Raw genomic sequence first — 13772 nt, forward strand, 5'->3', positions numbered from 1 at the left:
GGGCAGCAGGGCCCCGAGAAGTCAGGCAACTTCTCCAAGGTCACACAGCCAGCAGAAACCAGGGAGGAGCGCCGGCACAGCAGGAGCAAGTGCGCAGGTGGTTCCTCCGTCGCCGGTGAGCACCCTACGCTCTTCTGAGCTGGCTGCGTTAGCCCTGGGGCGGCACCCCGCTCTGCCCCAGGGGAGGGAGAGCTGCAAAGAACTCAAGTCTTGACAAAGACGCTGCCTTCCACCCAGCGGAGGGGCCTCGGGCACGGACAGAGGGACCAGCTCATGACAGACAGGCACAGGGGACAAGAAGGGGGTGGCGGGGCTTGACCCTGAGTGTGAATGAGGCAGGGGCGGGACGGGGGGCACAGAGCCTTAAACGCCGCAGGTCCCAACAGGAGCCCCGGGGGAAGATCCGCAGGGGGGCCCACAGCGCGGGGCTGGCCCCTTGAAGAGCTCCTTCCGTCCCAGGCTCTGGGATGGGCTGTCAGCGGAAAGAGGGGAAGGAAGCGGGCAGCCAGCGAGTGCCGGCCCCGCGGCAGGCCCTGCAGGCCCGGGGGCGCGAGCGCAACACGCACACACGTACACGTGTGCACAGACCCGTGCTTGCACGCGTGCACAGGTCACCTGCGGGGGGCTGCCCGGACCCAGCGGACTTCAGAGCCGCCTCACGGGTTGACTGCAGGCTCTGCTGTCTCTTTCCGGCCCCCCTCACCCCAACTCCATCAGTGATTTGAGGCTAAAGGTCTAGGAAGCGGGGTTTTGTAACGGTTGTCCTGGCCTGCCTTCCAGCGCTGTTTTCTGCTTGTTGTCTGACTCTCTACGTTGGCTTCCCTCCATTACTCTGCAGGGAGGGGTAACGACTAGGAATTGATGATTTAATTCACCTTGTTTTCCCAGCACATTTCCGCCCTGCACAAGGGGATGAACGGACGACGTGGCATCACTGCAATGACACCTCAGGCCATGTCCCGTCACCCTGCCTTTTGGTTTGCTAGAGCGCCAGCAGCCGGATGTTGGGATTGAAAATGATAACCTTAGACGCAGGGAGGACAGGGAGAAACAAGGCGGGCGGGGGGAGGAAAGGTGGCAGGATGCCCGCACTTCTCACCAAGGCTGGACAGAGGCAACCTCACCAACTGGCGCTAGACTCCAGGAAAAGTTGAAAGACAAACACGGTTTGTCCGCCCCAGGCTCCCCTGCCCGAGGACAGCTCCTTTTAACGCAAAGTGGGCCGGCTGGGCCTGAGCTCACAACCACTGGGGAAGCTTCTTCAAAACACACTGGTCCCCCGCGTCCCCTTCCTGAGCCTGGATGTGTCAGCCCCTCAGGGATGTCGGTGCCACCGCCCTGGGCCCCAGGAGGGATGCTGTGGCCACGGCACCAAGTGACACGTCCTGTGGAACCTTCACTTCTCTGGCATTGTCAAAAGCAGCTCTTTTGCCCCTTTCCTGTTGGCCCATTTCTGTCCCCCTCTAATGTTAAAAGAACCTAATTATAGGAACGAATCACTAGGCAATTGAAACTAACTCCTGACCTATGCTCTCCTGAACGCACACCGTGCCTTGTCTAACCTGCTGATTCTTTTCCTGGATAAAAAGAGGTAAGAATGAAGAATGAAGCAGTTAAAAAATGACTGGCTCTCTACCCTCAACAGCCCCCTTAGCAATACTGCAGGCAGATCACTTGGCAAGATAACAGCTGAAGAATCAGTCAGTCTGCATGCAGTGGAGAAGGATGCAGAACCCAACCTCCTGCTTCAATGACTCACTGGGATTCTTCCTCTCCACCTGACACCGTTTTTCCCTTTAAAAACTGTCATGGCTGAGCAGAATCTTCAGAGTTGGTCTTAGGACATGAGTCCACCTTCTCCCCAGATTGCTGGCTTTTCTTCTGATTAAAGCACCTTTCCTTTCTACTCACGCTTGCCTCTTGAATTACTTACTGGCTTATGACTTACGTCACCTGGTAAGCAAACCCACTTGGCTTCCTTGGAACGAATCTCACAGGTGATACGGTAAATGGGACACCACGAGAACATCTGAGGGCTCACTTTGGATAGGATTTAGGGCTGTAATGGGTAAGCATCTTGTCCTTGAAGCCCTGGAGACACACACAAACCTACAGGCAAAGAACATCACTAAGAGAGGAATTTCGGAGGGTAGGCTTTTCTCTCTTAGGCAGAAAGTTCAGAGGGGAAGCATCTTGTTTGTAGTCAGGAGGGGTCATCTCTAAGGCTCTAAAAGGGACTGTTCTATGATCAAGTGACATTTCAAATAAGTCGTTTGGAACAACTGTACAGCCACATGGGAAAAAAAATCAGATCCGTCCTTAAACAGTGCACCGGGATAAATAAATTCTGAACTGTACCTGGGATCTAAACGCACAAAAATGAACAAGCAAAAAAGGAGGAAGTAATCATGAAAAAAAAGGAAGGAAGGAAGGGAGCAGAGAAACAATACAAGCTCTAGAGGATAACATGAGCAAACTCCTTTGTGATCGAGAAGCAGGAAAAACTTATATGACTAAGACTCAAAAATCCAGAAAGATACAGGCTAAAGGACAGAAAAGATAAACTTGACCATACTTAGAAAAACTGTATAACCAAAACCCAAACCCCCATCAGCTAAGTCAAAAAGACAAAGGACAACCTGGGAAAAAAATGTTTGTAAAAAATGGATGTAGGGGCTTCCCTGGTGGCGCAGTGGTTAAGAATCCGCCTGCCAATGCAGGGGACACGGGTTCGATCCCTGGTCTGGGAAGATCCCACATGCCGCGGAGCAACTAAGCCCATGCGCCACAACTACTGAGCCTGCGTGCTAGAGCCCGCAAGCCACAACTACACCGCAATGAAGAGCAGCCCCCGCTCGCTGCAACTAGAGGAAGCCTGCGTGTAGCAACGAAGACCCAAAGCAGACAAAATTTAAAATAAATAAAATTAATTAAAAAAAACAGTATATACAAAAAAAATGGATGTAGAAAACTGGGCAAGTATGTACCAACAGTTCAGCAACACAAAAAGGATTGGAAATGAAACTGGCCCTTAATCATATGCTAGAGACCCAGCCTCCGTTCAACACTCCCACTTCTTCGAACTCACCGGCAAAGAGACACTAGCAAAAACACGAAGATGGGGCACAGTGTGTCATAACAGAAGCCTGGAAACAATGAGGCTCTATCGTGTGAAAGAGAACCCAGCAGGGGACAAGGAAGGGGGCAGCCCTCCTGGCCATCCCACCCCAGCACCCTCAGGCTGCAGCTACGCTCAGGGTTGGACCTCTGTGGCCAGTACACGCCCTCGCTAAGATGAGGCAGACTACAGAAACAAATGGGTTTTGCTTATATTCTTAAAAGGAAACAACAGAAGGATAAACAAACAAACACTGATGAAAATGTTTACCCGTTGTCGAGTTGGGGGCAGAGGAGAGTCACCAGGCAAAGTACCTGGTTTTATAACTTTTGACTTTGGGACCAAGGCAATGTTTTACATAGTTTTAAAAGCAGCATGAAACGGAAGAGGAAATAAATCAGATCCGCTTAACGAAAATCAGAAACAGAGGAATGAACCTGAAGACGTGGCAGTTTGGTGGTGGAACCACGGAGAAGAAGTACCTTAAGGTTGGTACTTTAACATGACCTGCCTGGACTATTCCTTAAGGATTAAAAGGGCTGCAAAGAAGTGTAGTACTGAAGTAATATTATCAATATTTTCATGATGTGATATGGGGTACAGCAGACAAGTACAGAGTGAGGTAAAACAAGTAAGCGACTGTCATTAGTAAGATTTTTCAGAGGAAGAGAAGAGAGAGACAATACAATCAAAGGCGTACACACCCTGTAATTTTCCATTTGAATTGGCAATATCAATGTGAACCTGTAATCTGTTTTTCAGTTTAAAAAGCCTATGCCCTAGTTCTGTCCATGGAAAAGACCTACCGATTTGGTTTCCAGACGCCATTTTCCACGACAAAGAATTAGGGCCCTTAAGAGAATGTGTCACACCAGAAAGCAAACGCTATTAGTGTTGGGTCAAAAGAACTCAGGAACCAACTTGAAAGAGGCCTGCCCCGTGGGACAAAAAGAGGGCATAGGCAACATGAAGAACTTTAAGCTTGGACTAAAACAAATTAAACACATAGTATCTAAGTTCATCATGAGAGTTAAAAACCAAAACGGAACACCTCATTTGGAAGCACCGGAAGACGGCAGAATACCAAACCGTGATCCTGAAAACTGACAAAGAGGAAAACCAAGCACTTAGCTACCTTTCCCAGAAAAACAAACATGTGACAAGGAAAAGGATTTTAGCTAAGGAATGATGAAGGAATAATAGAATTAGAAAACAACGACTCTGTGACCTCTAATGAAACAATAAACCTGGGCGGGGTCAGTGGCTCAGACCCGTCGGTGTAGGGGGCTGGGAGCTGGACTGGGGGCCCGGCTGACAACGCCAGACCCCCGCCCAGCCCGGGATGAGGAAGTGGGCAGTATAGACATGCAGCCCCGAAGCTCTGCAGAAGCCTTCTCGGAAGAAGGCTCTGAGTCTAAGCAAGCCTCTGCCCACACTTTACAGGAAACGAGGGAGACAGAGGAACACAGTCAAAGAAACCACAGGTACACAATTAGCAAACGACCTACTTCTTCCACAAAGGAAAGATATAAAAAAAAAAAAAAAGGAAAGAAAATGGAGTGGTGGGGAGACTACTATTATATTAAGGGAGACAGAGACACTTCAACCAGACGCCACGGGGAGATCCTGCTTTAGACCAACTACATTTAAAGGACTTTCGTGTGTGTGAACGTGATGGGACTTCTGAGGACACTAAGCAACTCTTGTTTATTTTAGATGCAACGACGATAGTGCGGTTGTCTCAGAAGAAAAGGGTCCTTATTTTTCAGACACTCACTGAAATACAGTTACTGGTAAAAATTCCGAACGTCTGGGGTTTCCTTTAAAACAGCTCAGAAGAAGGAAAAAGTAGAGGAAGAAAAGTGGGAAAAGTTAGAAGGAAGGAGAGGAAGGCAAAGAGGAGAAGAGGAGAAAAAAATAATAAAAATGTAGGAAGGGGAAGAGACCAGCTCAGGTGAGCAAATTCTGAAGCTGGGCAAGAGGTAGACAGGGTTCCTCACCCTCTCCTCCCTCATGTGAAGTTTTAGAGTTCCATGATAAAACTTTTTAAAGATGAAGGATCTGAAGAACAAAAGGACTGCTGTGAGTTGAGCAGCTCCCGAGAGCCTGTCTTTTGAGTAGACCCAGTGAGAGGCAGCCACGACAAGGATGGACCAGGGCATCCAACTAACTCGTCTGGGCCTCTTTATGTGGGGGTGGGGGGTGGGGGTGGAGGCACGACTCGGGCTGAGCTCGGGAGGGACCATGCCGCGGTCACGGCCACTCACATGTCTGCAGCCACACCCGGGGCAGCTTCCTCTCATTCACAGTGATGCTGAGCCTGGCTGCCGGGTTTGCCTTGACCATGGGGGTGTCACCTTGAGAAGTGCTTGTGCACTGGGGTTGACCTCTTACCCTTGGGATCCCCGTGATGGCCACGATGGACCCAAGCTAACCTGCCAGAGGCCTGTGCCCAGGCACCTCGGCACCCAGCCACGGCCGGCACTGGCCACCAGGCACGTGAGTTCTGCTGGCCCGGGTGGGAAGAGCCACCCAAGCAGCCCTAACTGTGAGAAATGATACAGCTTTGCTGCTCTGCGTCACTAAGATCTGGGGCGGCTGGGGCAACGGCCAACGATATAAGGCATAAAGCAAAAGGTTTAGGCAAGAAGATACGGTTTTCCACTGGCCCACTGCCTTACTGATCAAAAAGAAGCAACATGCGTTCTTCATCTGTTCGAATTTCAGCAGGGAGGTAGAGAATGATTTTAGCGTGTGGACAGAAATGGACTGCAATCCCTCTCTCCACTCCGTAGCTGTGCAAACCCTGCAGCATCCTCGTTTCCCTGAGCACACTGCTCCTCCTTAGAACGAGGCTGCAACCGCTGCCCAGCCCCGCACCCCATGGCAGGATGCTCTGAGGAGCTGAGCCCAGCAGACCCTCAGCAGACGCCCACCCTGTCCGTCGCGTCCCTTACCCGTCCACGAGCCCCTGCTGCTTAATGATCCGGTGTGACTCCTCCCTGGAGATCCTGCCGTGAAACCAGTGCTGTGTCCTGTGAATCACTGCGGGAAACAGGGAAAGGTGGGTAGCCTGGGGCCCACGCACAGCGGCTGCCCTGCGAGCTCACTCAGGTCCACACGGGGCCCGGATTTCCGTGGCCGCAGCTTTCGTGCTGTGCTCTGGGCCTGGACAACGTTGGGAAGCTCGGGGAGGGTTGGGAGCTCTTTTATTTTATTTATGTACAAAAACATCAGGCCAAGATGCCAGCGTTTACCTGTACTTAGGGTGGAAGGGTGGAGGGGGCTCTGGCTCCCGAGGACATTCATCCGCGTGCTTCGCTTCTGCAAAAGAAATCCCCGCGTTAGCGCTGAGACAGCGGAGTGACACAAACAGCACGCCACCTGGGACACAGCTGGGGCGGGGAGCTGGCCAGGTGACAGGGCCCTCGACCACGGAATGACAGACACCTCAGTCCCATGTGACCACAAGGACAGACAGCTTACAGGCGGCAGTTGTTAAAAACAAAACCAGAAGCATCCCCATCCTAGTATATTTCTAAGGATTCCAGGATGGAAGCAGAGACGTGTTTGTCACACACAAGACACGGAGTGAAATTCCCAATACATCTTAGGAGAAAAGCACGAGATTTCCCGGGGAACTCAGGCAGGTCTGAACACTGGTCGTGGCTTTGGGTGCATTCTCCTTTTCTGCGCACTCTGAGGCTGAAGGAGGGGGAGGCTTTCGGAGCCAGAGCTGTGGGCTTGTGTTTTGTACACTGTCTTTAAAGCTCAGAAAAGCTTGGAAGTTGGGAGATATTCATCCATCTGGCGATTAGGAACTTGGGCCTCAGAGTAAAAAGACTGTCCAAGGCTGTGAAGCTAGTTAGTGGTCGAGCCACACTCGGAATACCTGGCCTCACGCTCTGTCCGCCCGGAAGACTCCAGCAGGAACGGGGCTGCGAGCCGGGGGAACCCAGGGCTCTGCTCCTTGCCCCTCCCCCCACGGGAGCCCAGGGACGAGGGTGGTGGGGTGGCAGGGTGCTGGGCACATGGAGGAGCCCAGGAGGGCCAAGGCTTCCTGCAGCTGAGAACTCACAGCCACCCACCCTCCCAGCCTCTCACCCCCTGACGCCAGCACACAGCCCTTCTTCGGGGGGCAGACCAGGCGTGGAGTGGCCACCGTGAGGGAGCCCGTCCTGGCGGGACAGGGCCATGGCCTTACCCTCCAGGCGTGGCCTTCTTCCAGGGCTGCACTCTGAGCCTCAGCTGGGTTCTCGATCACTCTTCCTGTTTGCCCAGAAAAATCCATGGCCACGAGGGAGTTCTCAGAGACACTGCGCTGGAAACGAGAGGCCGTGAGTTCTTAAGATGCAGGGAAACAGCCAGGGAGCAGGTGGGAACCTTGGCACAGAACGGCTGTGCCTGGGGAGGGGCAGGAGAGGACGGGCAAGTCCCCCCACCACCCCAACTCTCTAAGGCTCAGATGGAACATTCAGTGCCGCAAGTGCCCTTGGACTAAAAATGGCTTGGGTTTTTCTCAAGAAGAACAAAGAAACGTTCCAGTCCTCTCGAGGTATTCGAAGGCCACTGGTGAGGCTGCTGGTACCCACAGGATCGGGACTGTGTGGTGTTTCACGGGGTCCCGAACGTGCACTAAAACTCATCCAAGAAATGGAAACGTCAAGTGCAAGCCAGCCCTCACCACAGCCGAGTCGGGTAAGTTAGTTCCGGGAAACCCAGGGACTCGTTCTGTGGGATAGTTTGACATCTAGGAATGGACATCGAGGGGCTGTTAAGATCATAGTTGGAGAGGATGAAGCATTTCTGCACCTCTGGGAACTAAAGTCCATCCTGAGAACACAAGATGACTCACTACAGTCTCAATTCTCACAGAGAGAGACTTAAGCGTCATGGTCAACAGCACCGCGGGTCCCACAGCTGAAATGGACAAAAGCGAAGGCGGGAAGGCGGCTCCTCAGCGGAGCTGAGAGTTGCTGTCGACATTGCTGAGCACGTGACTAGAGAGCCCTTAAATGGAGCCATCTACTGAGGCAACCCTGCGGGGAGACGCGGGGACAGGGTGAGGGTGGCAGAGGAATCTGCTCCCGGCAGGCACGCTGTTGGGACGACCAGGTCCACCTTCTGGGAAACGCAAGGTGGAGAGATATTCTGGCTTCTCTGAAACGCACAAGCTCGTTCTGCAGCTTCTCTGGTCAGCCTCGTCGGAAACGAGATGTCCACAGCGCACGCTGACGCAGCAGCTGAGAAGGAACTTGGTTTTGGGGCCGGCAGCTTTACTTACCACTGGAGTTGAGAAGGGGGACAGCAGGGCCTTCCTCTGCTGAGGGATTCTGTAGTTCTGGTAAAGGAGCATTCCATACTGAAGGGGAAAGGAAGGCCAGAGTCAGCCACTGGGGGGGGCCTCGGGAGCCCCCAAAGCCCCAGATGTGGCAAACCCACGGCCGCGGGGGGCAACGGTCATACAGAACAATGAGCAATCCTTGCCAACAGGCTGGTGAACTCAAGAACAAACACCCAACAGGGCACCGTCTCTGGGGCCTGCCACCGCCAACACTCCATAGACAGTTACCGCCGACTGTCTTGGGATCCTGGGTGGGCAGGAAGTAAGCAGGGCAGTAACAGCGTAATAACGATGAGAGAAGAACAACAACCTTACTGAATGTTGCTACAGGCAAAGCTCTCTTCTAAGTGCTTTATGCTGCTCTTTTATTTAATCTTCTCCATTTTACGAAATATGTACTCTATCCCCATTTTACAAATAACAGAACACAAAGAAGTGAAGCAAGTTGCTCAAGGTCATGGTAAAGTATGGATTCAGGATCTGAATGTACGAGCCTGTTCCCAAACCAGCGCTCTTCCTAACCACCAGGCTTCCTGCCCAAGCAGCTCAGTGGCTCATGCTTTATTTCCCCAGGAAATAAGCACTATGGGTCCTGCAAAGTCTCGTACACTCCCAACATCCCAACCTACGCTCCCCAATTACCCACTCAAACCACATAGAAAAGAAACAAGGTCAGGAAGAGAAAACTCAGGTATCAAGTGGGCTGCATCTTCCTCCTCACTGTCCTTTATGGATGTAAGCTCATTTCCAGCTTGAGGCCCTGCAGTACTCGTTTCTAAAGTTAACATATTTGGGACATGATGAAAAGGTCTAACACAGGTACAACTGCACTCCCATGAGAGGCGAAGAGAGAGAACGGCTTAGAAGAAATGTTTGAGATAAGGGCCAAGAATTTTCCAAAACTAAAAAAATCCCACCAAGCTACAGAATCTAGGAGTGGGATAAAAACGAAACAAAAACGAACAAACAAACAAACAAAACCACCCAGGAACATCATGGAAAACAGAGACAAAGAGAAAATGTTGAAAGCAACCGTAGGAAGACACACTTTACTTTCACAGAAGCTATGAGAGGAGGAACAGCTGACTTTTTAACTTGAATGATGGGAGTTAGAAGACAATGGGATGGGTGAAATGCAGGAGAAAATAACCTCTAACCAAGGATTCAACCATCAGTGAAAAGTTCCTTCAATAATGAAAATAAGATAAAAATATACCAAACAAAAACGGAGAGAGTTTTGTTGCCAACACGCCCATACTCAAACAGCTGCTGAGTGGAATTCTGGTCCCGGAGACAAGAATATAGACTCAGTGAACAACAAACTGCAGGGGAGACCTTCAAGATGGCGGAGGAGTGAGATGTGGAGATCGCCCTCCTCCCCACAAATACATCAGAAATACATCTACATGTGGAACAACTCCTACAGAACACATACTGAACACTGGCAGAAGACCTCAGACCTCCCAAAAGGCAAGAAAGTCCCCAAGTACCTGGGGAGGGAAAAAGAAAAAAGAATAAACAGAGACAAAAGAATAGGGACGGGACCTGCACCAGTGGGAGGGAGCTGTGAAGGAGGAAAGGTTTCCACACACTAGGAAGCCCCTTCACTGGCGGAGTCGGGGGGAAGCTTCAGAGTCATGGAGGAGAGCGCAGCCATAGAGGTGCGGAGGGCAAAGCGGAGAGATTCCCGCACAGAGGATCAGTGCCGACTGGCACTCACCAGCCCGAGAGGTGGTGGTGAGTCTGCTCACCCGCCGGGGCGGGCGGGGCTGGGAGCTGAGGCTCGGGTTTCGGTCGGAGCACAGGGAGAGGACTGGGGTTGGTGGCGTGAACACAGCCTGAAGGGGCTAGTGCACCACGGCTACCCAGGAGAGAGTCTGGGAGAAGGTCTGGAGCTGCCTAAGAGTCAAGAGACCATTTTTTCAGGGTGCGCGAGGAGAGGGTATTAAAAGCGCTGCCTAAACAAGCTCCAGAGACGGGCACGAGCCACGGCTACCAGCGTGGACACGAGAGATGGTCATGAAACGCTAAGGCTGCTGATGCCGCCGCCAAGAAACCTGTGTGCAAGAACAGGTCACTATCCACACCTCCCCTCCCGGGAGCCTGTGCAGCCCGCTGCTGCCAGGGTCCCATGATCTGGGGACAACTTCCCCAGGAGAACGCACGGCGCGCTTCAGGCTGTGGCAACGTCACACCGGCCTCTGCCGCTGCAGGCTTGCCCTGCATTCCATACACTCCCTCCCACGCCCCCCACATGAGTGAGCCAGAGCTCCCGAATCAGCTGCTCCTTTAACCCCGTCCTGTCTGAGCGAAGAACAGATGCCCTCAGGTGACCTACACGCAGAGGCGGGACCAAATCCAAAGCTGAGCCCCAGGAGCTGTGCGTACAAAGAAGAGAAAGGGAAATCTCTCCCAGCAGCCTCAGAAGCAGCGGATTAAATCTCCAAAATCAACTTGACGTATCCTGCATCTGCGGAATACTCGAATAGACAACGAATTATCCCAAAATTGAGGCGGTGGACTTTGGGAGCAACGATATCTACCTATCTATCTATCTATATAGATATAGATAGATAGATATATCTATATCTATATCTATATTTTTTTCCTTTTTCTCTTTTTGTGAGTGTGTATGCATATGCTTCTTTGTGTGATTCTGTCTGTATAGCTTTGCCTTTACCATTTGTCCTAGGGTTCTCTCTTTTTTTTTTTTCCTTAGTATAGTTTTTAGTGCTTGTTATCATTGGTGGATTTGCTTTTTGGTTTGGCTGCTCTCTTCTTTCTCCCTTTCTTTTTTTAATTACTTAAAAATTGTTTTGTTTTTAATAATTATTTTTTATTTTAATAACTTTCTTTTCTTTTCTTTCTTTCTTTCTTTTCTTCTCCCTTTTCTTCTGAGCTGTGTGGCTGACAGGGTCTTGGTGCTCTGGTCGGGTATCAGGCCTGTGCCTCTGAGGTGGGAGAGCTGAGTTCAGGACGTTGGTCCACCAGAGACCTCCTGGCTGCATGTAATACCAAACAGTGAAAGCTCTCCCAGAGATCTCCATCTCAGGGCTACGACCCAGATCCACTCAACGACCAGCAAGCTACAGTGCTGGACACCCTATGCCAAACAACTAGCAAGACAGGAACACAACCCCACCCATTAGCAGAGAGGCTGCCTAAAATCATAATAAGGTCACATACATCCCAAAACACAACACCGGACATGGTCCTGCCCACCAGAAAGACAAGATCCAGCCTCATCCACCAGAATACAGGCACTAGTCCCCTCACCAGGAAGCTGACACAACCCACTGAACCAACCTTAGCCACTGGGGGCAGACACTAAAAACAACAGGAACTACGAACCTGCAGCCTGCAAAAAGGAGACTCCAAACACAGTAAGTTAAGCAAAATGAGAAGACAGAGAAACGCACAGCAGATGAAGGAGCAAGGTAAAAACCCACCAGACCAAACAAATGAAGAGGAAACAGGCAGTCTACCTGAAAAAGAATTCAGAATAATGATAGTAAAGATGATCCAAAATCTTGGAAATAGAATGGAGAAAATGCAAGAAACATTTAACAAGGACCTAGAAGAACTATAGATGAAACAAACAATGATGAACAACACAATAAATGAAATTAAAAATACTCTAGATGGGATCAATAGCAGAATAACTGAGGCAGAAGGATGGATAAGTGACCTGGAAGATAAAATAGTGGAAATAACTACTGCAGAGCAGAATGAAGAAAAAAGAATGAAAAGAATTGAGGACAGTCTCAGAGACCTCTGGGACAACATTAAACGAACCAACATTTGAATTATAGGCGTCCCAGAAGAAGAAGAGAAAAAAAAGGGGGCTGAGAAAATATTTGAAGATATTATAGTTGAAAACTTCCCTAATATGGTAAAGGAAATAGTTAATCAAGTCCAGGAAGTGCAGAGAGTCCCACATAGGATAAATCCAAGGAGAAGCACGAGAAGAAACATATTAATCAAACTATCAAAAATTAAATACACAGAAAAAATATTAAAAGCAGCAAAGTAAAAACAACAAATAACATAGAAGGGAATCCCCATAAGGTTAACAGCTGATCGTTCAGCAGAAACTCTGCAAGCCAGAAGGGACTGGCAGGACATATTTAAAGTGATAAAAGGGAAAAACCTACAACCAAGATTACTCTACCCAGCAAGGATCTCATTCAGATTCGATGGAGAAATCAAAACCTTTACAGGCAAGCAAAAGCTAAGAGAATTCAGCACCACCAAACCAGCTTTACAGTAAATGCTAAAGGAACTTTTCTAGGCAGGAAACACAAGAGAAGGAAAACAACTATAATAACTAACCCAAAACAATTAAGAAAATGGTAATAGGAACATATGTATCGATAATTACCTTAAATGTAAATGGATTAAATGCTCCAACCAAAAGACATAGACTGGCTGAATGGATACAAAAACAAGACCCCTATATATGCTGTTTACAAGAGACCCACTTCAGACCTAGGAACACATACAGACCGAAAGTGAGGGGATGGAAAAGATATTCCATGCAAATGGAAATCAAAAGAAAGCTGGAGTAGCAACTGTCATATCAGACAAAACAGACTTTAAAACAAAGACTGTTACAAGAGACAAAGAAGGACGCTACATAATGATCAAGGGATCAATCCAAGAAGAAGATATAACAATTGCAAATATTTATTCACCAAACATAGGAGTACCTAAATACATAAGGCAAATGCTAACAGCCATAAAAGGGGAAATCGACAGTAACATAATCATAGTAGGGGACTTTAACACCCCACTTTCACCAATGGACAAATGATCCAAAATGAAAATAAATAAGGAAACACAAGCTTTAAATGATACATTAAGCAAGATGGATTTAACTGATAATTATAGGACACTGCATACAAAAACAGCAGAATACACTTTCTTCTCAAGTGCTCATGGAACATTCTCCAGGAGAGATCATATCTTGGGTCACAAATCAAACTTTGGTAACTTTAAGAAAATTGAAATTGTATCAAGTATCTTTTCTGACCACAACATTGTGACACTAGATATCAATTACAGGGAAAAAATCTGTAAAAAATACAAATACATGGAGGCTACACAATACACTACTTAATAACAAAGAGATCACTGAAGAAATCAAAGAGGAAATAAAAAAATACATAGAAACACATGACAAGGAAAACATGATGACCCAAAACCTATGGCATGCAGCAAAGGCAGTTCTAAGAGGGAAGTTTATAGCAATACAATCCTACCTCAAGAAACAAGAAAAATCTCAAATAAACAACCTAACCTTACACCTAA

The 13772-nt window shown here is 49.1% G+C and overlaps 1 protein-coding gene across 6 annotated transcripts in view; it reads right to left on the reverse strand.

The window, feature by feature from the left end:
- GRB10 (growth factor receptor bound protein 10) overlaps positions 1–13772 on the reverse strand; it is a 196770-nt gene that overhangs the window by 8009 nt on the left and 174989 nt on the right. For all 6 annotated transcript variants that reach the window (XM_060020099.1, XM_060020103.1, XM_060020100.1 and 3 more), the window contains 4 exons: positions 8403–8480; positions 7323–7439; positions 6376–6442; positions 6076–6163 (listed from right to left, as the gene is read on the reverse strand). In XM_060020099.1, the coding sequence (XP_059876082.1) occupies positions 6076–6163; positions 6376–6442; positions 7323–7439; positions 8403–8480 (350 nt within the window). The remainder of the gene's footprint in view (positions 1–6075; positions 6164–6375; positions 6443–7322; positions 7440–8402; positions 8481–13772) is intronic.

Source organism: Delphinus delphis, chromosome 9 (genome assembly GCF_949987515.2).
Source record: "Delphinus delphis chromosome 9, mDelDel1.2, whole genome shotgun sequence".
NCBI classification, from domain to species: domain Eukaryota; kingdom Metazoa; phylum Chordata; class Mammalia; order Artiodactyla; family Delphinidae; genus Delphinus; species Delphinus delphis.